This window comes from Rhamphochromis longiceps, linkage group LG11, assembly GCF_057381845.1.
Source record: "Rhamphochromis longiceps isolate RC_006_pf linkage group LG11, R_longiceps_female_GT1.1, whole genome shotgun sequence".
In the NCBI taxonomy this organism is placed as follows: Eukaryota; Metazoa; Chordata; class Actinopteri; order Cichliformes; family Cichlidae; genus Rhamphochromis; species Rhamphochromis longiceps.
Window position 1 is genome coordinate 30151294 of NC_140567.1, and position 24948 is coordinate 30176241.

General features: G+C 39.6%; 1 protein-coding gene across 1 annotated transcript; it reads left to right on the plus strand.

Moving 5' to 3' along the window:
* The first annotated feature begins 29 nt into the window (after positions 1–29).
* Positions 30–18723, plus strand: xrcc1 (X-ray repair complementing 1). The gene is made up of 17 exons (XM_085423586.1): positions 30–515; positions 614–706; positions 1790–1897; positions 1985–2143; positions 2482–2559; positions 3611–3734; positions 3936–4042; positions 5960–6122; positions 6199–6439; positions 7546–7662; positions 14538–14619; positions 14694–14793; positions 16620–16668; positions 17489–17625; positions 17769–17859; positions 17955–18030; positions 18577–18723. Exons 1-17 carry the CDS (start codon positions 465–467, stop codon positions 18682–18684), a joined length of 1884 nt encoding a protein of 627 aa, XP_085279712.1. The 5' UTR covers positions 30–464; the 3' UTR covers positions 18685–18723.
* The last annotated feature ends 6225 nt before the right edge of the window (positions 18724–24948 follow it).

The following is a 24948-nucleotide window of genomic DNA, read 5'->3' on the forward strand; positions in this document are numbered from 1 at the left end:
TCTGATTGGATAGAAAAGTCGTTAGTCGGAAGGTACGTCATATCCTGGCGTTTACAGGCTTTTGGTGGGAAAATGTGTGCACCTTCACGCACATTTAACTCATAATCAAAATCTGTGGTATGAATTTTCTGTAACAGCAGAGTAACGGATATATGCCATGCCTATAACGCTGTGAACAGATTACGCGGAACAGCCCTTTAGGTGTGCTAAAGTCACCAAAATCATTAGTGAGAGTTGCCTATTGTTTGTTAGCATGCTAACATGTTAGTCATCGGTTTATCTGACCAATAAGAAATTAAACTTTCAGGATTAAATCACTTCCAGTGGAGAGAAACTGGATGTGTCATATGACTTGTTAGCCGTTTGCGATCGCTTCGTGGGGAGGCACGCGCCCGTTTGGTTTATGTGACTGATCAGTGAATCGATCAGCTTTAAGCCTGACGATCATCAGTAACAACAACGAAATGCCAGAAATCAAACTCAAGCACGTCGTGTCGTGCAGCACCGAGGACTCTGTAAGTGCAACATGATGTATTGCTTTTGTGAGATTTGTATGAAGAAAGCTGAGCTGTGAGGCTGCTTCATACTCACATGTGTTGTGTTACAAAAACAGACGCACAGGGCAGACAACCTCCTGAGCTCTGACACGTACAGAAAGTGGAAAGCAGCCAGACCCGGGGAGAAGCAGATATCAGTCATTCTCCAGGTTTGTTTGTTTTGTTGTTGTTTTTGTGTGTTCAAGTGACACCAAACTAATTCAATAACATGTGAGGTGTCGTTGATTAGATTAGTTAGATGGCAGATACTTACATATATTACATAAACACCAAATTACACACATGTAACTTTGGGAGAATCATACAATCTATTGAATTCAAACAAACTTTTTGTATTTGCTTTCTTTACACTAGAAGAAGTTTACACGCAAATTATAATTATAAAGTGAATTTCAGACGTTGTGTTACCGTCCCTGGTCATAACCTGAGATCCGCTGTCTCTGCTGCCAATCTCACAATCACGACTCACAATCACGACTGAGAACTAATCACTTTCTCCAAGTAATCATTTATATTAGCTTTTTTCCAATCTTGCCCTGTGAGGGGCGGCAGATGGCTGCTGGAGGTTTCTTCCTGTTAAAAGGGAGTTTTTCCTTCCCACTGTCACTAAAGCGCTTGCTCATAGGGGGTCATATGATTGTTGGGTTTCTCTTTGTATGTATTATTGAAGGATCTACCTTACAATATAAAACACCTTGAGGTGACTGTTGTTGTGATTTTGTGCTGTATAAATCAAACTGAATTGAAGCAGTCTGTAATTTTGTTTTGAAAGGTGCTATTAAATAAAGTTATTGCTACTGTTATTAGATAATGATGATCAAATATATTTAAAGTTATGCTTTGAGTTGCTCTAAATAATGTGTTTATCTGGTACATCACCAAATAAAATTGTATACTGATACATCCAGGTACTTTTAACATTTCATTTGTTATTAATCATGTCTTTCTTACCATACAGACAAATTTGGTGATATTTGCATTTATCTAGAAAAAGCTGAATTTGTCTTTATTGTGCAGAGATCAGACGGCTGAATGCAGCACCACGTGGTTTTAGAATAATTCGATTAATTAATAGTGTGTTGATTCTTCTCTTGCTTTACTTTCGGCCTTAGAATAGTTTTTTTTTCAAGCTTTATTTAACCGCAGCTCTTGAGATTAAGAATCTCTTTTGGAAGTGTATCCTGTGCTTCCTTGGGAAGTATTACCATGCAACTTTTACTTTTCTCCCTCAGTTTGAAAAGGAAGAGCAGGTGCACAGCATTGATATTGGAAATGAAGGTTCAGCTTTCATTGAGGTGTTGGTGGGGAATTCTTCAGCTGTCAGAGATCAAGACTATGAGGTATTCTTACAAATAATAATAATCGCACTTCCTGAATGCTGTAATGACTTCATTTTATCCAGTCTGATTTTAATCTCACTCTTTTAGGTTCTCCTGGTTATGTCTTCCTTCATGTCGCCCACGGAGAGCCGCAGTGGCACCAACATGAACCGTGTGCGTTTCTTTGGGCCCAACCAGCTGCAAAAGAGCACAGCTCAGGAGAAGTGGGACAGAGTGAAAATTGTGTGTAGCCAGCCATACAGCAAGGTAAGTGTCTAAGAGTGTTTGATGTGTAAATTGACAAGCCCTTTGTAATTAGCAAATATATCTATTATTAAGACTGAAGCCGTTTATGGAATGATGACAGTGTCTGAATACAGCAGTGCAACAGGACCTGTTCTATAGTGTCAAATGAAAGCAACGTAATTGCAGTGCAGCGTGGTTTTCCAGTTACGGTAACTTTTTATTAAGCAATGAAATATAAGCGCTGAGATGATCTTTCCAGATCCTTTGTCTCAGGTATCCTGTTGTTGAGGCACCGTTTGAAGTTTGAATTGTGTCTCTTTGATGGAAATATAATGTGAATCTGTCTTTGCTCTTTATAGAATATTGCATATGGGCTTGCCTTTGTTAAGTTTCATTCGCCACCTGACAAAAACGATCCTCCTCCAACTTCCTCCCCAGTAAGTACTCCACTGAGACCATGCACACCAATCAGGAAAAACAGTATGCCCTCTGATAGGTGACGTGAATAAGACCAATTATCTCTTCATCTTGGCAACTGTTAGTGGGTTGGATGTATTTGGGAGCAAGTGAACATTTTACCCTCAAAGTTGATGTGTTAGAAGGAGGAAAAATGGGCAAGCAAAATGTTTGACATAGTCCAGATTGTGATGGTACATCTCCAAACCTGCATCTCCTCTGGGGTGTTCCCACTCTGCAGGGGTCAGTATCTATCAAAAGTCGTTCAAGGAAGGATAAGACGTGATGGGGTCATCAATGCACAGACAAGCTACTGTACTTTAGCCTTTACAAAGCCTAATATTCTATTACACTAATAGAAAGTAAAAAATATGAACAAAGTTTTTGGATTGGAAAAAATTCTGACGTGCCTTGAAATGGAATTTTTCCAGGCCTACAGACGGCTACAATAACAGCTTTCTCTGTCTCAACCTCACACTTTCCAATTGTATGGGCTCGCTGACTCGTTTTTGGATCATATTAACTAAAATGTTAGTCTGGTCATACTATATTTCAAAATGTAGCTGTGGTATGAAACTCCACTGTGACACGCTGCCCTTCTCATCACATCTGTTTTTCTTTTAGCAACTGATGATGACGAATGGTGACAACTGTTGAAGTGTTGAGGTTCATTCGCCAATTCTGTCTTTTCAGTGATTTAAAACATCTTTTAAATGTTTTCAATCACACTCCAAGTTAATAATCTGTGCGACTTTGTTATAGTAAAATTCAAAATGTGCTTGGTGAGGTACTCTTTTACTTGAACAGGAATTTTTACTTGATTTATGTTTTTTTACTTTCGTTTATGCTGTAGTGGGAATTCAGCATAAACGCCTGACGCTTTTGTTTTAGCACTTCCTGGATATTAATCTACTTTCTTACTCATGGACTCATTTGTCATGTTACAGCCTTTTTGCTGTATTAGGGGAAATGCACTTCCATCTCTCTATCTTCCTTATTGCCTCTGAAGTCTTCCTTCTTCTGTCCTGTCAGAAACTGACAAAGCTGGGACAGTTCAGGGTGAAGGATGAGTCTCCTGCATCCGGGCCCAGCCTTCAACCTGGCAGTCTCTTCTTCAGTCGGGAGAACGCAACAAAGTCGAGCACTTCACTCAAAGGTAAATCCAATTATTTGAGTTTACCAGCTGCTGGAGGCCAGTTAAATTCTTTATGTTCACTGTAATAATAAAACTGTAATTTTGTTAAATAATAAAAACTCAACAGAGCACTAATTAGTTTTAAAAGAAGTGATTTCAAAGACATTCTTTATGATCAGGCTGCTTTCTTTCTTAACCTGCTCTCTGCACCTCTCTCTGTAGCGTCTCCTCAGAGTGAGAAGATAAGCTACGCTGCTGCTGCTCTGCAAGCAAGCGGCAGCTCCCACTCATCAGGCCAGGCCTCGTCTTCCACCTCTGCCTCACCACAGGTAGTAAACACCCCCGCCCTCCACTTAATGGGCAGGAGGATTTTCTCTATATTTAGACCACATGAAAGTGGATAGTTTGTTTTAGTTTGGGATCTGTGGTATCATGTGATACTGTAGCATGGTGGCTCAGTGGTTAGCACTGTTGCCTTACAGTAAGAGGGTTCTGGTTTCAAACCCAGAAAGATCACTGCATGGGGTTTACATGTTGTCCCCATGCTCACACAGTTTTTCTTTGAGAGCTTCGATGAGAATGAAAAACATACCAGGTTAATGCTGCCTGTGGCAGCTTCTTAATCTTAAGAGTTTCACTTCCATCAAAGCTTTTGATCTAATAACTGAAGTAAAAATAGGTCAAGGTTGGAATCATTGTTACTGAGCACCTCTTTTCACAGAACTGCATCGGTTGAAGATCCTGGTTTCATTGAGTTATTTTCCCACATGCACAGTCCTCATGGTTCATTGATAAGGAAATTTAAATCTGAGATGGAGGGTACCTCTTGTTACCGGCACAGCCATTCCCCTTTAAGAACCTGTGTGTGATGTAATTCCCTTGTTGTTTAGTGTGCGAGAAGCAGCTGGTGACAGAAGTGATTAAGTTCCCAGAATCACAATTAAAGGGTCTGAATATGCACATGTTTCAGTGTAAGGCCGAGACCCCAAAACAAAGACTTTCTTCTTTCTTTCCCCTTAACATTAAATATTAGAAGGTAATGAGCCAGTACCAGCACATCAGTATTTTAAACTTTCAGGGAGCCTTAAAAAAACTTCAATTTCAAACTCTGAACAGCCTGTGGGGTGTCAATAGCAACAATGGCAGAATACTTGAAACTGACTTTACCTCATAGTGGGCATTGATATGAACTTTTTTGTAAATGCACGTATTTAAACTGGAGTAACATTAGGCTAAGGTAGCTTGACTGAAAGAGAAATACACGTGTGCTCCCTGGTTTATTATCATGACAAAACTATATGGTTGAAAAATAGGAAACTGTTGTGAAATAAATTTGATACTTGTAATTTTTTTTATACTTTTTACCTTCACCTTCAAGAAAGCCTAAAATACATTGTGTATTTTTTTTTCCATGTGTACATGGCACACATGAAAATGCACCATTGTTATTTTGCTTGAGGACACCTTGAGAAGGAAAGTAGGAGGGGCTCAGACACGTGGAAGTGACAGCCGCATGTCACTTTGGCTTTTGAAAGGAAAATTGAATAAAAGCCACCTGCTGCGATGAGCTGCACAAATACATGCCTGTGCATAGTAAAGCCAGCTGAAAGCTACCCCAGTTAGATACAGTTGTGCATGTAAGTTTACAAATCCTGGCAAAATTTATGATTGTTTCTTTGGATCATTTTTCTGTTTTGTTTTGATTTCATTGTCAAGCTGGAATGTCCAAGTGCGTCCTATGCACAGCTTCTGGGCTGATGTCTACAACTCTTCCTTCAGTTCAGAAACCAAAGTTTCTGTCTCTACTGTTAGGCACAATGTAAGCATCTGCTTTGTGACATGGGTACAGCAATGTTGTTCTTCTGGTGATTTGACCATGTTGCCCTTTTTTTTTTTTTACCCATTTGTTTGTATCCCAAAAAATTTTCTGTGCAGTTGTGGCTGATTTTTTTTTTTTGTATTTATTTTTTTTTTATTTTATTTTGATGGTCTTCTAAACGTGGCTTGGTTTCAACATAATCCCTCATTTTCCACTTCTTAAATAGAATTTGAACAGTGCTGATTCTCTATTCCTTTATATATAAAGTTCCACTATGTTCTCCCACAGATCCTTTGATAATTCTTTTGCTTTCCCCATGACTTCATTGATTTTATCTATAGACTACAGTAATAATATAAACTGGTACCAGGTGTTCGCGGACTTCAGGCATGAAATAGCAATTTCAACTCTGAATTTTCACCTCTAGCCACCAGCAAAAAGGAAATTTGAATTCAGCAAAGAGCGACAATCTGCTCCCGGCCCTCCTCCCTCGAAGAAAAAAAGTCCATCTGGTTCACCTGAGGGTAAAGCCGCAACCCCCAAACACAAGCCGAGTTCAGTCAGTACACCCAGCCCAAGCACGGCCAAAGGTAACACAGTCTCGGAATCTTTGCATTATTTATTCATGTGGAGAACTTTCCTTGAGTTTTCTAATAATCTCTACAGCATCACCAGTTCAGAAGGCTGCTGACAGGAAGAGGGAGAGTGAGTCTAAACCTGAGCCTAAAACTAAACAGAAGGCCAAATCCCAGAAAGAGCAGCAGGTCCCATTCACCCGGCTCATGGAGGGGGTGGTGTTTGTCCTCAGTGGATTTCAGAACCCCTTCCGAGGGGAGCTGAGGGAAAAAGCGCTGGAAATGGGAGCCAAGTATCGACCCGATTGGACGCCTGACGCCACACATCTTATGTAAGTTGCTGAAAGGAATGAATTGGCATAATCTAGCATTCATAACTTTAATTCATCCCTGAATTTAATACTACTGACTTTAGATGAAAAGATTTATTCCATTGTCGTGTCTGCTCAGTGAATTGGGAGCTAAAGCCTGCGGGTGGTTAGTGTATTAGCAAAAAGTGGGAAACGGGGAGTCTGGTACTGTTCAAGGTTAACAAAACCTGCTTATCCAAACTTCTGAATTACTTATTGGCATTTCTGTCTTTGTGGTGGGCTAACAGCTGCAGGCTCTATCCTCTAGTCTTATGCTTTATGGACAGACATTAAAGTTATATCAGTTTTCTCTGCTATTTTTTACGATTTTAGAACAGTAAAAATTTATAGTACCTACTGTTCCGAAGGACATTTGGGGTGTTTTTTCATAACCTCGTGCAAAAATATAATGTCACTTTATTTACAGTGTTGTTGGGTTTAGTTGACACCACCAACACAACATCAGTTCTACTAAAATATGGCTTTTATTTTACCACATCAGCTCAAGCTGTTAAGGACATTGTTTACTGCCGTCCTTTGGTGTCAAGGACAGCTCACAAATATAAGATTCACCAAGAGAATGCGCGGAGATAAATGAGCAAATGCAAAAGAGCTGCAGATAAGGCAAAAGATCAATATGTGGTGAAACTGCAGAAAGTTGGCACATGATAAAAATGAAGGGAGATAAGCAGAAGGAAAACGTTTTCAAGCTATGCTTTTTATAAATAGTTTTAAAATTGAATGTTGTGTGAGACGTTCAAACTGAAATATCATAATGATCTCTGAAAATAATCACGGTAAATAACGAGATCACGTTATCTTTCAACAAAATTTCAAACGTGCCTTGCAAGAGATCTGTGTTGTAATTGTTTCAGATGGGTTTTTGTGTGTGTGTGTGATTTCGATTATCATCTTTGAAAAAGATCAGAGTTTTGTGTAAAAGTCCTGTCAGCACTCGCAGTAATTCAGTTTGATTGCATCTTGATCTCTGCTGTCAGAGCAGCCTGCCCTTGTTAGCGTCTCTTTACTGATGTAACCATACGTGTCTCTGTGTGTCCGTGCATCTCTTTCGGCCCATTAATCTGCAGCTGTGCCTTCGCTAACACCCCCAAGTACAGCCAGGTGAAATCAGCGGGTGGAATCATCGTACGCAAGGATTGGGTGCTGGATTGCCACAAGAGGAAGCAGAAAATCTCCTACAAAAGGTGAGTGGGAAATGCAGAAGAAATGATTTTACTTTAATAACAGACAGTGGCTCAAGCTTGACTACAGGAACTTTAAAAGGGCACTTCCACTCAGTGACAGCCGGGTTATAACCTGGAACATGTGTCCAACATTTGAATCCGCATCTGATTAAGGCCACGTCGGCATCTCTACATCACACGGTCTATGCAAAACACTCTCATTGATTAAATCATCCCAACATACACCCCTCACAGCAGTGTTTGCCGCTTGCTGCAGAGAACATTATAACCTTGAGCAGATGATCTCTGCTGTGATCACAAATTCAACCCACCCAACTCCAGCAGCTATCTAATTATAGGGCTCATTATAGGGGAAACTTTAGCAGCATCAAGATCCTTCTGTCATCGCTCCACACAAATCTGTGTGTGCTGAATAATGTAGAGCTGGATGCTCATCTCAGGCAGTGGATGGCCCAAATTAATTGGGATAGGACTGCAATTTACTTTATGTAGCTGGGCCCTATAATATAAGGAGTCCTTTCATACTTGTTTTGTTGGCAGTGATTGCCTCTGGTTCGAAGTCGAGCCATGCAAGGTTCATTAAGCTCAGGCATATGTGAGTATATGAAACCTGGTATTCTATAAGCTGTACTAATTTTAATCACTGTTATTTGTAAGTAGTTTTGTGTACATCTTGCTAATGAATCAGCTTCATCCCTGTGTTGTATAGTAATAATGTTACTATACTAAAAACAATGGGCAGGTGGGGCTAGTGGTTTCTGAGAGCCCAATATTAAATATTGTACTCCATTGCTGCTTTTTTTGTGTGAATTTACTGAACTGTTCTGCCTTTTTAAAGGGTCTTATCTTGAATGTAGTCAAGAAGACAGAATATATGTAAAAACACCTATTACTCATACCCTATAGCAATGGTCCCCAACCCCCGGGCCAAGGACCGGTACCGGGCCGCGAGAGTTGATATTGTAAAAAGAAGGTACTGGGTTTGAATCCACCGGCTGTCTAAGGATTAGGATTTGGGGTTCGGTGTGCAGCGTTTGCATGTTCTGTTCGGGTGCTCTGGCTTCCTTTCTCAGGCCAAAGACATGCATGTTAGGTTTAATGGCAGTTCCAAACTGGCCAGATGTGTGAATGTGAGAGTGAAGTTTTCTGTGTGTTTGCTCTGCAGCAGACTTGGGACTTGTCTAGGGTGCACAGTGCCAGATATCGCATCAATATCAGACATGTGATAATATCCTAAACAACCCAGTGGCAGTACAGTTATAGTAAGAGAGACACTTCCGACCCCCTTCCCTTTCTGTAGCCGCTTTACTGCAGCCTGAGTTTATCTACACACTTTATGGTTGACAAAGACGGATGACTACTCTTAATGGCCTACGTTTATCTGTGTCTAACTCCTCGTACACAATATGAGACTCACCACCAAATAACAAGCAGTGGGGACGAAACAAACTGTTGAAGACTTCTCAGATTATTTCCTCATATGCTGTCTGCTTCTGCATCAGGCTTTACGAGGGTTTCACCTACCGCTGCCTGCTGTGTTAACATTCACCAATGTGCTTTAAGCAGCCTGCTTGGTTACCCGCGTTTTCAGCTAACTACTTACATGATAATAAAAACTAAGAAAATCCAATAATTGTGAAGCATGTCGTATTCGAAATAATTTTCTCTGAGCTGTCCAGACTTTTTCAGAAAATAACATCACAAACAGGAAGGATTGCATGGCTGAAGATAAAATAAGATGTGATGTGGTTCGCTACTGTTCGATGTAGTCAAAGTTAAATTTCATGTTTAGTTGACCGGAGGATTTTTAGAAAAGTCATCATTTGATAGTACTTTTTCTTTGGCTGATTTTTTGTTCCACAAAATCAGGACTAGATGACTGCTGCTGCAACATCCAGATGCAACATCCTTGATGTCATTACTTTGGTAAGTAATGACATCAAGTGAAGGGTGTTCAGGGTTCTGTCCCAGGAAGCATCAATCAATGATTTAAAAACGTATCTTGTACTTGAATAATTGTGGATCTGCATGGTGATTGATGATAGTCGTCAGCACCTCCTAATCATTCAAACCTTGCAGATACTCTAAATCAAAGATTCACATTCATTGCCTGTTTTTACACTGTGCATGAATGCCAGTGCACATTTACACAGTGAGCTCCTCGTTTAACGTTTTCATCATTAAAACTGAAAATGTCACCTCACTAATGACCTTATTATGTTTGCATCAAACCTCGTTTGTAACACCGTGAGAGTTTTCATAATTACATTTATGTTATAACAATATATAAGTAACGATGTAATGAAATGACTCCATAATGGAAAAGAAGCGTCACATTTCGGCTCTGTCTGCATCCCAGGAATGCACTCGGGAATGTCTCAGATGTAATTAATGAGCCCTCCTTTGCTTATAATTAGGCGTGACTATCGGTAGGTGTGACTGTCAGTTCTCAGAGATCGTTGCGGCGATGCGGCAGGGCATACCTCGTAGATAAAACAGGTGCGCTGAAATCTGATATTTTTCATGTCGAACTTCAAAGCTGTAAATGAAAGTGGCCAGAGTTGCAGTGTGATGAGATTTCTCTAGACAGCTACAGTCTGCATATGAGGCACGCGAAGAATGTGAGAGATTGAGGAAAGCTTTTTAAAATAAAATCCTGCTGAAGGGCACAACGTGGAAAAATCCGATCTTTATTTAACGATTCTCAAAAAGTAAATTCAAATGAAAAGTTGACTGCAGCCTGTGTCGTCATTCGCCCTAACGCTCCCCTTTCTGTATCAATTTGTGATAGTAGAGAAGATCTCTCGCCCCCAGTCTGCTTCCCCCTCTCCCGTTGTCAGAATAATCCATTCCCCTGCCCAGCTCCGCTATTGTGCAGCCTGTGGAGTGTGCGGCTTTGATGTATCTTTTATTTAAAAGCTGCATCTGCTATGGGTAATTAAAGGGACCACTTACTTTGATGATGACAAGTACCCAAACAAATACGCACACTCGCACTCAAACTGTTGCTCCCAATGTGCACGCAAACACCGAGCGTCTGAAGGCGAATGCTCACCTTCACCGTTTCCTGACATGCATGCGGATCATGTCATGTATGTGTTAATGAGCCTGTGACATCAGCTAAGCACCCAAGAAATGCTTTCTGCACATTCATTATCCAATCAGTGAGAATCCAGGCGCAGGAGGAGAGGAGAAGGTGCATATTTAGATCCATAGCATCCAATCAAAAAAGAACTCAGTGAGTAAATATATTTCTCAATTAATCAGTGCTTTTTAGCAACGTCTGAAGGAGGACCTGGAGAATACTGCTATATTGCTGCCAGCACAGCAACAGAATTGCATTTTAATTAATTTAAAACGCAAAGCTCTTTCAAACACTTCACTGCACCGTGGTGTTTTGCAAAAAGCGTTAAAGTGCATCAAGTGAGGTCATTTATTTATTAAAAATTAGTTTAACAAAAATATTCTTCGTATCAAAAAAACTTTTCTCCATTAACAAACAAAAATAAAATATTTACAAAATTTAAAAAAAATGTAGAAATTTAAGGACTCGCAGACGAGAAGCTTTAAGATAAAAAAAAATAAATCAACAGCATTTCTGCCTCATTCATTGTGACTTTAAAGGTTTGATAACACAACCTCATTGAAAGATGCTGATATTGACAGAGTCTAATGTCGGGCTAAAAGCAATGGCAAAGAAAGTATGTCTGTTATTTTTAAAACTGTGAGCGATGAATGCTTAATTCTTTGACGCTGCTTTTCGAAACCCCGACTGCAAGGTGATATATCAAAGTTGATGTTTTTGCTATGCATGGCTTTAATAGTTGAGGGAATTTTACGTACTTTGTTGGACGGTTAAAAAATAAATTCATTTAAAAAAAAAAAAACCTTGAGCTACATATTCTTTCTTTTAAAAATAAGTGTTCCATAAAAATCATTGAATGTTTGTTAGTAATATAAAAATGTTTATTCTTTTACATTTATTTCTGCATTTTTCGTGTTACGTAAAGTTACGTATCAGCTTTTCATTACTGAGCAGATCGAGCTGCTTAACAACTCTCGCTATCTTAAGAAGCCGTTTTTCAGTTGTTTCTTTTGCCCACGTTGTCCTTTTTCTTTATCCAATTTTCTGGACACTGAGTTTTATAACACGAGTAAACATATGTCAGTAAAACTCCCTGTGGTATGTGTCGAAACGATTACACCATAACTGTGGCATTTCAACTCTCTGCACTTCACATTTCCAAGCTAATAAAGTCCATCTGAATTTATTTGGCTTGAGGGAAAATGTAGAAAAGGTGGGCAGAAATAAAACGTTATCACTGGACGCTTCCTATTTATACGTGCGTGTGTGTGCGTGTGTGTGTGTGTGTGCAAGAGCTACAAGACTGGTTTTCTACTCATTACTTGCTTGTTTTTCTACATGTCACATTCAGTAGCATTATCACTACACACAGGTGTTCTTGGTGGAGTTTATTGGACCATTTAGCTTATTTATTCTCTGTACAATCTCTTAAAGTTTTCAGAAAACATTTTAACAATGAAGTAATTTTTGGAAATGTCCCGAGATGTTCGTTTTACCAGTCTGTTAAACAGAAATTTGAATTTAGACTAATCCAACTGTTCTTAAGAGTCTGACTGGGAGTAATTTTAGCAGTATTATAGCTATGGCAGTGCTTGGTATCTGCCCAAGAGGGGATTTTTCTTGGTAGCTTTTGCCCTGCCAATAGAAATGACATTTCGCATCACAATAACATTCACAACAAGATGGAGAAAATCATGATTGCATCTTTGTGTTTGGTCCGGTTGACCACAGAGTTGAAAGGTTGGAGTTTCAGTGAGAAGACTTATTCACCTTGTAGTTGGCAGTGTCGTCCGCCTGGTGCTACAGTAGATGTGGCACAGATGGAAGAGCAGAGAGTGGTGCGACTCCTGTAATCCTCCGTTTGCTCTTTGTAGGTATGAAAAGTACAGGAAACCACATATTTAATTACATGTAAGTTTAAAAAAGGTGGACTTCATCACTGATCCGTTTCCGTGGTTCTTTAATTTTTAGAGCAAACTATTGCTTGCACAGCTGATGTTTATGTAGATTTCTTTTTATTGCGCTGCAACAACATATGCTTACATGTAGACCAGTGTTTCCCGTCACTGTTGGTGTGCCGTGACAGATTATCTGGTTCCACCTGATTAGCACTTTAAGCGACCTGCTTGAGTAACGGGCAGAACAATTACATTCTCTTCCACCAGAGGACAGTGCAACTTCTTGCTCCAATTAAATGGGTTGCCAACTGCCAGTAAAACAGAAGAAGACGAAGAAGAAATTACATAATCATGCTGCAAGTGAGACAATTCAGCATAGCAATCGATAAATATTTGAAAAGAATATGCAATATTCTGTTTGTGATATTTTTGTTTGTTGGTGTGCCGTGTGATTTCTCTAATGTGAAATACGTGCCGTGGCTCCAAAAGGTTGGGAAACACTGATCTAGACTAATCATCATACACTGCCCAGCCAAAGCAAAGGTCAAAATAATTGCGCACATGTTGTGGCATCACTTTGATCAGCTCTCAGTATTTATTTTCATCCAAACTTGCATTAATATTTCATAAAAGATCTTATATTGATGATGAGTTGGACCGCTGCTTAAATTCTTTCTAGCACATCCCAAACAGTCTCAGTGGGGTTGAGCTCTGGATGCAGTGGTGGTCAGTCAGTGCGTGAAAATTACGTCTCATGGGTCCTGAATCGCTCTTTCACAGTCTAAGCCCATTGAATCCCGACATTTTTATCTTGGAATATACCCATGCCTCAAGGGGAGAAATAAAATCAATTGAAGGAAAAACCTGATCATACAGTATAGTCAGTTAGTCAGCTACTTTAGCACATCTTGCTGAACCGATCCTGACCATCCAAAGATCATAACACTGCTCCTGCAGGCATGTGCAGCAGGCATCAGAAATGACGGGTGCAGCACTTCATCCACCTCTCTCCTCACCCTGATGCCCCCCATCACTCCGAAAAAGGACAAATCTGGAGTCATCAGACCGCTGGGGATAGGGCTCCATTGATCCCTATTTAATTTAAACCCTTTTCCCTCATTGCTCCACAATGATAAGTGCATTTTTTGATAGTACATTTCTCCACAGTCCATATTGTAGAGTAATATAGCAGGTCAGAACAAAACTAAAAGAGCTTTTCTTCCCAGTTTCAACTCTTCTGTTGCATAATTAGATCATATTACACTAAACCTTTTTAATACTGATTAAAAGAGTTTAGAAATGTAACAGCTGTAATTGTTAAAAACTATACTATTGTATTGTTTTACTAAATGAAAAACAAATAAAGCAGGAATGGATTTTAAAGAACAAATGAGTAGTTTCTGTGATTTATGACTTTGCCCGCTCTTATCTTTGTGACATAGGTTGCCTTAATTCTCATTGAAAACTGAAGTTGTTTTCACTGAGTGCTTCAGATGATCCACTTGTGACTGAGAGTAATTGGTGAGAAAAAAAAAAGACCAGCCAACCCCCCAGGAAAATGTATTGTTTGTTTTTTGGGGACAGAAGTTTTTGTATTTCTGTCCCTCTGTCCCTCGTCCTGCAGAAAACTAGATTTCTCCCACTATGCAAACTTCAAAGTATGTAATACACAGTCTGTGGTAATGTTTTAAACATTAGGTCGTTGATCTGTCAGCTAAAAGATATTACCATCTTGTTGAAATTTAGTTTTTTTTCTCCCCCTCATCTGACAAGGGATTGTTGCAGTTTGAGTCATTGCACAAGTAGAGCTGATTGGGAACAAGATATGTTGAGGAAAGGTACTTCACTCTTTGGTCTTTAATCATCCTGACACTGTTTTGTTTTTTCTGTAGGTTTCTGATGGATGGACCCGAATCGAGCTCAGAGAGTGAAATGGAAGTGGACGACGGGAGCGAAGAGGAAATGAACACAAAGGTAAATTTGTTTTTTTTAAGTGAGCCTATAAATATAATCGAATGTCAGGTTTAAAGCTCCCTGCTGCTTTGCAGACGCCGCAGAAGAAGGAGAAACAAGTCACGGCCAAAAAGACGCCAGAGAAGGAGGAGGAAGATGATGAGTATGCTGGCTCCACTGATGTGGATGAACCAGGTTGGCATCAAGCGCTTTTTAATGTGTCTGAACTTTGAGACATTTCTGCCAGCATCAGTATTTCGGCTTGACTTTCTTTCAGGCTGTTATAGGGATAAAAGTCGAGCACATCATTGCAGAAACATCTACAAAATGAAAGCAATGTAAAACATTTTTTTAATGTTATTCAGCTGACTTAGAACCAAGGTTTGCCCGAGACAAATAGACTGAAGGAAATGGCAGGGGATGGGAAGTTGACAGTCGGTTCAATGATCAGGTGAAACGGATGAAATTGAAAAATGACAGCCAAGTTAAACAGGCAATTACAGTTTGAATCAAGTGCCAGTAATAGGAACACAAACCAAAAACAAGCAAAAAGGAAAAAGAAAGTTCTCTCTTCCAACATTAGACCGTCATGCACAGACCTGTGTCAGTGTATCTTTGAGTCTGCTTATCGGGTAATATTATTTACAGCCGTCAGAGGTCTTACTGAGACCTCTGACAGGTTTATTTGTGCCAAGAAACTGCTCTGTGAGAATCAACCACAGTGAAGGAAACTACAAACCTAAAGGTCTGGAACCCTAAATTTAAAGCATACTTGTTAATTAAATTCATTTTAATGAATAAACAAGTAAACCTTCATTTGTATATCTGCACTGAAAAGATCCGGGAGCTGAGCGTAAATGGCTGAGACTCATGGAAAATTATTCACTCTGTTAGCTCAAATAACTAGAGATGGAGAAGAGGGTCGCACGTGAGCTGAAGAGGACAGAATGGATAGAGAGGAGGCCAGGGGACAATTTGAGAGCCCAGGGATCAGACAAAAGGGACAGCCTTTATAAAGCACTTGGAAATGGATGAGATGGCAGCACTGCCATTTTAAAAAATAAATAAATAAACAAATAAAAAGAACAGGAACAACATACTTACTGTAGATGCAATTTGAGGTGGGGGGGAAAAAAAGAACAGGGGTAAAATGTAATCACCATAAAGGGACTTGAGCATGAATCTCATTTCTATGTTAATACGAGAGCCAGAAATAAAGTGTTGAGGTGCATCAGAGAGGACAGACAGCAAGGGCTGACCCACCAAACACATACATGACGACAGACGGCTTTTTAATTAGACCACCTTCTCTTTTTCCCGTCAACAACACAGGATTTTACGGTGGTGGCAGATGTTGCAAGCAAGGTGACATCTACTCAAACTCTAATGTGCAAATTAAAGGAAAAACCTGATCTGATGGCTTGTGCTGTCGGGCGGGGGGGCGTCACTTGGTCCACTTAACCTCACAGATTTGTTCTCAGATGACCTTTATTCTGCGGTGGCACAGAGAGTCGATAAATGGCTAAAAATGATGAAAATCGCATGCTGTGGCTTTTGTGAGTGTTAGACGGCTTTCCACCCAGTCATCACCAAACACCAAATGAGAAAATATCTTTTGGAAGAATGGCACTTCATCGTTCCAGCGGGGTGCAAGAGAACTGAAAAATTGATGCTGTCAAGGTGTTTTTGGCAGAAATGGCTCGGCTGGTCTCACCTTTAATTTGGTTCTCGGGTACTCATTAAAAAGCAGATTCGCCTGGTGTGTTTTTTCGCTCCCATCTGTGCTCGATGAGAATTGTAGAAAACATAATGGCAGCATAACAATCTCAATCTCCAGGTGACCAGAATTTAAATCTTTTCATTAGTTTAAGATTAGGGTCATAGAGCGGTCACAGTATTTTGTGTTGTCGGTGAACTCAGTGAAGGGAAAATTGTGTTAAATACAAAACTCGTTACCAACATTTTCAGGCAAACCTGGTGAGTTTAATCACACTTAAAAAAAAAATGTCTCATTCTCCCAGGAGGCGATGATGATGAATCTGCAGTGGACACAGAGGATGAGCTGCAGAGGTAAACAGGACAAATCATTTTGATTCTGCTGTTTGTAATGCTCATTCTTCGATAACTAATTCTTATTTGATTGTTAGGGTGCTCTAGTCTTATTCTGATTAATAATTTTAGAAGAACATGTTTTCTTTCGCACCGAGCCAGTTTTTCCCAGCGACTCCTGCTGTTTCCAGAGCATTTCATTGTCTTTTAGGTCACAATGAGCTGCATTTTACTATTTTCCTTCAGCATTACTGCCGTAATCAGCATCGTTTTTGCAGACATTGCAGTAAAAACATATGATGTAATGTAAAAACGCACTTTATGCTACTTTTCCAGCACCATTCAGCAGATTAAATGAACTCCTGCAAAGACACTCTATTGAATAAAATAGTCTATCTGCTCCCTCAAGATGTTTATGGGAGAAGACATAAAATTCTTGGCTCTTTAATAAACAGCTTTTGGGCACATTAGCCTTTAAAAGAGATACTGCTGTACTAAAGTAGCCTATAGTGTTGTCATGACTAAATCTATATTGACTTTATGACTATATTGCTGATGTTATATATAATATGTATATCTTACTTGTTACATTTAGTCCTAAATGCACAGTTAAAACAACATTATATCCTTTTTAAAATTTCTCCATGGTCTTTAGCTGATCCCTTAGCGAGATTCCCTGGATTCCCTGAGCGAAAATAATGAAAAGATTCATTAAATGTGTAAAAAAGACAGCAGAGCTGTGGCCCCTGCTAGAATGTGGCCACACAATACCAAGAAAAAAACCATCTTTTGAGAGCAGGCTTGTTAACATGTAGGATAAAAAGGTTTGTCCTTGTGAAAGGGTGGAAGAGGGGAGAAAACAGAAGAAAGCAGCAACAGAAGGAACGGTGGTGAAGGACGAGGATCCTTACGGGGGGTCGACGGATGAAAACACTGACGCTGAAGCTGAAGAGGATCATCCCATCCCCGAGCTCCCAGGTATGCATCAATTAGTTCCCATCCAGCTTCTGGCTGCTTGTGTTTTGCTTTCTTTATTTTTTCTCCTCTTTTCTTATAATTTTCCTACAGACTGTGTTCCACTCTTCTTGATCTTTTGCTTCCCACTTTGTCTTCTCTTCTAGATTTCCTAAGCGGAAAGCACTTTTTCCTCTACGGTAAATTCCCCAATAACGACAGACGACTGCTGTTACGATACATTGTTGCCTTTAATGGGTAAGAAAGACTTTCAGTGGTTATTCCCAATGGACAAAAAAAAGACATAATCTGTGCAATTATAATTGTAATTTATGTGCCTGTCTTTGCTACAGAGTGATCGAGGACTATATGACAGAGAAGGTGCAGTTCGTGGTGACCAGTGAAGGGTGGCACGACTCCTTTGAAGACGTGAGTCGTACCCTCTTTTCTCTTTTTCTTTGAAAATAAGCAGCCACAACCAAATAAACATGTCTAACAGGGGCTTAAAAAGATTTAATATTCGGTGTACCCATGTGTGTAAGCTTTTTATCTTTTACTCCCACAGTCAAGACAATTTTGTAAAGGAAATTGCTTCACTTAACTTTGTGTCAAGTGTTGCTTTATTATACAGTGTGCACAGCTAAAAATAAAAAAAGGGAGAGGAAATACCCTTTAAATTTTCCACTCCAAGCGTTATCAGCCCAGAGTTCTGAGCCCTTTTCATTTGCACAGTATACACCAGTATACACCACTTTAGCATTCCCAGGACAAATTCAGCAGCAGTGGGGACTAGTACCTTTCAAGTTTAGGTTACTATGGTTTCCAGCCATTTGCGTGCTTTTTTAGCATTTGAATTTGAAGCTTAGGTATAGTTTGAAGGGTTTTAAAGGCTTTACACCTCAGCCTGTCTGACCATTTGTAATGCAAGTACATGACATGACTGCGCTTCTTGCTTTTGCTCTGACTTCCTCGCAGGCGCTGATGGAGAACACCAATCTGAATTTTGTCAAACCGGAATGGATTTATGCAATCAGTGCACGACAAAAGATGCTGCCCTATCAGCCCTACACCGTCGTCCCCTGAACTATACACTGTATGCAGCGTGCGGCCGCACTCACACCCTCATCCTGATGAAGGAGCAGCAGGGAAAGCCATAAACACATTTTCCGTTTCAGATAAACAGCTACACTTTCAAAGAGCAATAAGTCAACTGTTTGTTATTATCGATGCCTTTATATTGGACTTCATATTTGATATACATATAATTTCTCCACCTCAAGCAGTTTTCTCTGCAAATGTTTTCAACTTTCGGCCAAGCGCTGCAGACTGTCCACTACATAGTGTTTCTTTCTTGGGGTTATTGTTAGGATTAAGTATAGGTTTATTTTTAGATTGTGCTCTCGAGGGTCGTTAGCCCCAGCTTGGCCAGGAACCAATTTCATCATCTCCACCATCATCTTCATCATCCATGTGCTGCTGAGTCTCTTGGGCTTTGCGAATGAAGCACACACTCTGGCTCAGGTCTTTTGAATTTCTCACTTCCTGTGCTGCAGTTTGTTGCTGCTCGCTTCGGCTACCTCAGGCACTGTCTGGAAATGAGTTACCACCCTGTCCTGACAGCCAGCAGCACTGATAATACACCATTTGTGTAAGTGGGAAGACTATTATGAAAATGACCCAAAGTCAGGTGAAAGATGTCAGTTATGGAAGGTTACAGCCATGGAAAAAAAGAAGAAACTGAACATTTTTGTTCTTTGTTTTATTTGATTTATTTAAAAAGGGATAACATTATAAATTTCTTTGTCTTGATAAATGAGTTTTGGTTTTATTCGTGTTTGTAGAAGAAGCACAGGCTGAGGACATAAAACAGACATCAGTGTTAGCATCCTTTTTAAGATTCTCATTAATTCAAGTGCAAGTGTCCAGCTTAACATCTCCTTTGCTGCTTGGCCAAAGTGGCTTGTTCAGTTCTCTGTCTCAAACTTCTTTTTCCTTGTAATACCTAATTATTTTGTCTAAATAAAAAAAAAAACGATTTTTAATTAAAAACTTTGCTCTCTTTTCTTTTTATTAATCAAACTGTCTCTGCACTGAGCTGCTCTCATTTCTTTCTCTGCCTTCACTTGTGTTTGCAGCTCGAGAGGCACTCTTCCTTTTCATTCCTTCTGTGATCTCTAGTCCTCTCTCCTCTCTAATTTACTTCTCCTCCTGTTTTGTGCCCTGGAGCCACTGGGTCTTCTGCTCTCTCAGTCAAGGGGATTAGAAAGATGCTATGTGCATGAGAAACGGGTGAAGGAGTGGTGGTTATAGGGAGAGACACTGCAGGAAAGATGAAAAGGTTTGGATTCTCAGCAAGGATGCGTTTTTTTGTTTTTAAAGTGGCCAACTATTGGATTGTCTTCTCGTACAGTTCTTGTCTAAGGTGCAGTCGCACACATACTACCAAGTGTGAAGCATCGCAGGGACGCTTGCAACAACTTTGTTGCAGGAACTTATTTGTTTCTTGTGAAAGAAAGAGTTGCAAGGTCAAATCCGTTCAGGTCTCGAAGCGGTGAAATTTACGGTAGCAAGTGGTGTCGACTGAAAATTTGTCATATTTCACTGAAAGGCTGTCTGTGAGACAGCAGGAAGAATTGGCTGCTTTTAAACCTTCAAATTTGACAGGTGGACTTTGTTAAATAGCAGTTTCCACCTTACTCTTGTCACCTTGATTTCTTCCTGGCAAATTCATTCGTTCCCATGAGCATTTTTATATCTCTTGTGAATCTTGGCAATGACTTTTCCTGACAAAAGCTTTTCTCTCTGGTTCGTGAAATATTTTGTTTAACTCTGTAGACCTAGTCCTCTTTATCTGTGCCATGCAGTACTGGATTAAGGTGATGGATGTTTTCCCTCTAAATATTATAAATCCTCCATCTCCCTCTCTCTTGTTTTGAATTAATTTTCTTAGCAATTTTACTGTGGCACAATCATCTTTAAACCTATAGTACACAATAAGATTAATTCGCATACACACGAAACAAATTCGCGAGTGGTCAACAGACTATCAACAACAGTGACAGAAAATGCATTTCTCATATATTAGATTTCACTCAGTAGAAGGAAAAAAAGAAAAGATGTTGAAAAGCTCTTCCAGGAAGTTTGCTTGTCGATGAGTTAGCTGGGGTTTTGAACTGATGGGTCGTTAAAAATGTTAAAACTTTCGTAAAATATTAATTCCAGTTGTTTTAGTCAGAATTTTGGGATGGATTGTTAATTTGGAGGAAGTTAGAGTACAAAGTCCAAACGTACTGTTACTTTGTATTTCAACTTCTCGTTAGCACAAACATCTAATCAGGTCAGGATGAACTGTCAGAGTTCAATCTGAATAGAGAATAAAGGTCATGTAGGTCAGTTTGCATGTGGCGTGGATTTTGGTGCCAAATAGGCCGATCTGGGTATTTCAGAGACGACCACATGACTATTTCTAGGCATTATAGAGTTTAAAGAGAATGGGCAGAAAAAGAGAAAATATGACTGTTTAACCTTCACCACACCACACTGGAAGCAACTCCCGTCAGCCTGCAAGAAGCTGAGGCTACAATTTGCAAGGCCTCACTGAGAAACTAAAACAAAAAAATATTGCCTGGTCTGATGAGTTGTAATTTCTGCTGCAACATTGGAATGGTTCCTGTCAAAAAATGTGAAAGCATGGATCCATCTTGCCTTGTGGATCCAGTTCATGCTGCTAGTGGTGTAATGGTGTGAGAGATGTTGTCTTGGCATACTTTAAGCCTCTTAGTACCAACAGAACATTAGTTGAACACCAAAGCCTACCTGAGTATTGCTGCTGACCATGTCCACCCCTTTATAACCACACTGTACCGATCTTCTGATGGCTGCTTCCAGCAGGGCCCAATGCCCCAATCACCCCACACTGGTTTCTTGAACATGAGTTCATTGTACTGCAATGGCCTCCACAGTCACCTGATTTCCATCCAGTAGATCACCTTTGGCATGTGCCACCAACAAATCAGCAGCAAATGTATGACGAATGCTTCAAGCACCTTATTGAATCTCCATCACAATGAGTTAAGGCAGCCCTGGAGACAAACAGGACTCCAGCCAGAAGCAGAAAGATGTACCTAACAAAGTGGCTGGTGAGTGCATATTAGTTTATTATAATTGGTGACGCATTCATTCATCTGTCACTTTAATGTTGCTGCTGGTGTGTCTGTGTTTATTTTAATCCTTAAAGAGCCGTGAGTATAAAATGAAGTTACTCATGTAAGTGCAAGCATTTCAAAACTGCACTTGACATTACCCGAATAAGTGTACTACTATGACTTTGACTTGATGATTAGATTCATTGATGTGTTGCTTCATGGATCCATATACTTATCCTTTTAGGTAACTGCTCTGCATTTTTGTTAAAAACTCATTCATATTTTGATCATAGATTCAATTTTTTTCCACTCAGATTTTCCGCTTTCCCCCCAGCTCGCAGGGATAGTAAGACTCACCAGCTTGAAGGACGGTTCCACTGTGATTTCTTTTTATCATGACAGCTGTGGCAGTTTCTCCTGCATGGCACTTTTAAATCAGATTTGCCATAATATTTGTGTTCGACTCCAAATCTGGAGCATTTTTTTTTTTTAAACCTATCATTAAAAGTGATCCATCACAATAAATGAAAAGCAGAATTTCATCAGCATTCATAAAGGGCAACTCATTGCTTCATATTAACATTTACTTGTCAAAAAAGTGAATGAAACCTTTTTACTTGATCCTATAAATACTATTATGCATATTTATGAAAAGCAGCTGACTGAATAAAGTATTGAGTTGTTCTGCACAAGTTAGTAATTTCCTCCAGTAAGTCCCACAGTTTGCTATTCAGATGTCACTTATTGGTTTGCTGAGTGCGTTTCATCAGTCACTGTCTTGGTTTTATGCAACCGAGAACTGACCATATTAGAAATGTTATAAGAAAGAGACACGGCACTCAAAGGATCCTGAAAAAAGAAAATTAGATCCGAGGTAATCGGTTATTTTATGCATGCAGTATTTGTGCATGCAGTATACCTTACTTACCAAAACTAAAACACTGATTTCTTGGATAGGCTGTTCTGTGACTCAAAACAAAGCCTGCTTTGCTATTTGTCAGATAACTTCATAAAAACACAAACACGGAAGAGAGACCCAGTTTAGTTGACTCCAGTCAGTTCTGTCAGCCTGCATTGGAAACTGCTTCTCACTCTGTATCCAGCGATAAAGCATAAGTTTAAGCCTAAAGAGTTAAAGAGTCAATAATAATAATAAAAACATAAAAACAAAAGAAAAAAAAACCCACTTGCAATAAAATGTCTTAATGCTCAATCAGCCCAAAAAGTTGATTTTGGATGTAGAGTTTTCCCACTGAAAATGCTACGTCCAGATAAACAGAATTAGCTTTTTGGGACTTGTAATGGTAAATGGCCTGTATTTGTATAGCGCTTTACTAGTCCCTAAGGACCCCAAAGCGCTTTACACATCCAGTCATCCACCCATTCACACACAGGTGATGGCAAGTTACATTGTAGCCACCCTGGGGCGCACTGACAGAGGCGAGGCTGCCGGACGCTGGCGCCACCTGACCACCACCAGTAGGAAACGGGTGAAGTGTCTTGCCCAAGGACACAACGACCGAGACTGTCCAAGCCGGGGCTCGAACCGGCAACCTTCCGATTACAAGGCGAACTCCCAACTCTTGAGCCATGATCGCACCTTTTGGAATAAAAGCAGACATTAGCTATAATAATTAGGCTAAAACAAAACGAACATAATTAGTCCTGCTCTAAAACTGGGCACTTTTTTTATGGGATTCTACTGGCATTTTTTTTTTTCTTTTTTAGGGAGTTGGCCCAGGAACTGTGACCTTTTGGAACAAGGTGACCAGTCAGTCAGACTGGTCACAGACTGGTCACTTTGGTGTTGTGGCAACCTCAAGGAAGTTACTGTTCGTAGTTATTTGTTTTTGTTGGCTGAAGATGTTATTACTTTATATTTAAATGATATATATGATATGATGATCTTATCTGATTCTCCATCTGAATACAGTATTAGTATTGGTATAATGTGGCACACTCAACACTGTTCCAAAGTAATGCATTTGATTACTCAGATTACTTTATTGTTATAACAGGTATTATGCTGTTATCTGTGCTTTAGTTACATTTTCAGATGAGTTCTGTTAAATATGCTTCCACATTTCTTTTCTTGTGACAAAAGACAAAATGCAATATTTCTGTCTCTCCCTGCCTCCTTGGTACACATAAATAATAAATACAATATGAAAAGATAGACTTTAGTACTACTGCAAGGTATGATTGTGTCAGTCAGGTCAACTAATGTGACGGCAGAGAGGACGGGTGTATTCACATCATTCTGTGCTGAGGTTATGAAAAATGTCTCTCGGCTGTTGAAGAGGTTTACATTTTGAAGAAGTACCTACAAGTATTTCCATTACACTGGTTGCAAGGCCTGCTGAGGAGAAGCTTTTTGTTTGGCTGAAGCTGTTTCTCATGAGGTAAATGAACAAGCTTATTCTTACCAGTAAAGAATCCCACTGCTGCTTACTTCCCATGACTAAGCATTTTTTTTCAATCTCTTTGTGTTTCTTCACAAAATTTGCATTTAAACTGTAGTAATGATTGAACTCTCTCTCTCCCATAGAGTGCTTTTTGTCATGTCTCTTGCTGCTCTACCTCTCTTTCACCTCCAACCAGTCATGGCGGATGGCTGCCCCTCACTGAGCCTGGTTCTGCTGAAGGTTTCTTCTTGTTAAAACTTAGTTTTATCTTCACCATGGCTGCCAAATGCTTCCAAATGCCTTTTATTGTTGAGGTTTTCTTCTCTTTCTAATATCTTAGGGTCTTTAACCTATAATCTATAATACACACCATGCTGCAAATATTGTGAATTGACGCTTTATAAATAAAATAAAATTGAAATAGAATTAATTACTTTTTAATAGGAGCTTGGAATATAACAACACACCACCCAACACTGGTAACCAACACTGGTAATGCCACCCAACACTGGATAGTAATATTATAGCCCTGATTTCTGTTCACCATTTTCTTTCTTAGGGCTGGGTGAATATAAATTAATGGAAAAAATAATAATAAATTAAAAAAATAAATAAACTATGCACTTAACTTACTCTGCATTCATTATTAATCAAATGACCCTGTGCTGTAAACTAAAATAAGCAATTGCAGAAAACAACATTGCGCAAACCACACAGTTAAAATGATAGAACAGAAATATAAATACTGGGCGCGATTTGGTTTTTGCACCGCCCCTTAATATCAACCGGAACCAATG

Bases quoted from the DNA above. Each gene is read 5' to 3' on its own strand.
- xrcc1 (XM_085423586.1), top strand. From the start codon at position 465: ATGCCAGAAATCAAACTCAAGCACGTCGTGTCGTGCAGCACCGAGGAC. The intron at 516-613 runs GTAAGTGCAACA...TTACAAAAACAG, and splicing joins CGTGCAGCACCGAGGACTCT to ACGCACAGGGCAGACAACCT. The intron at 14,620-14,693 runs GTAAATTTGTTT...GCTGCTTTGCAG, and splicing joins AAGAGGAAATGAACACAAAG to ACGCCGCAGAAGAAGGAGAA.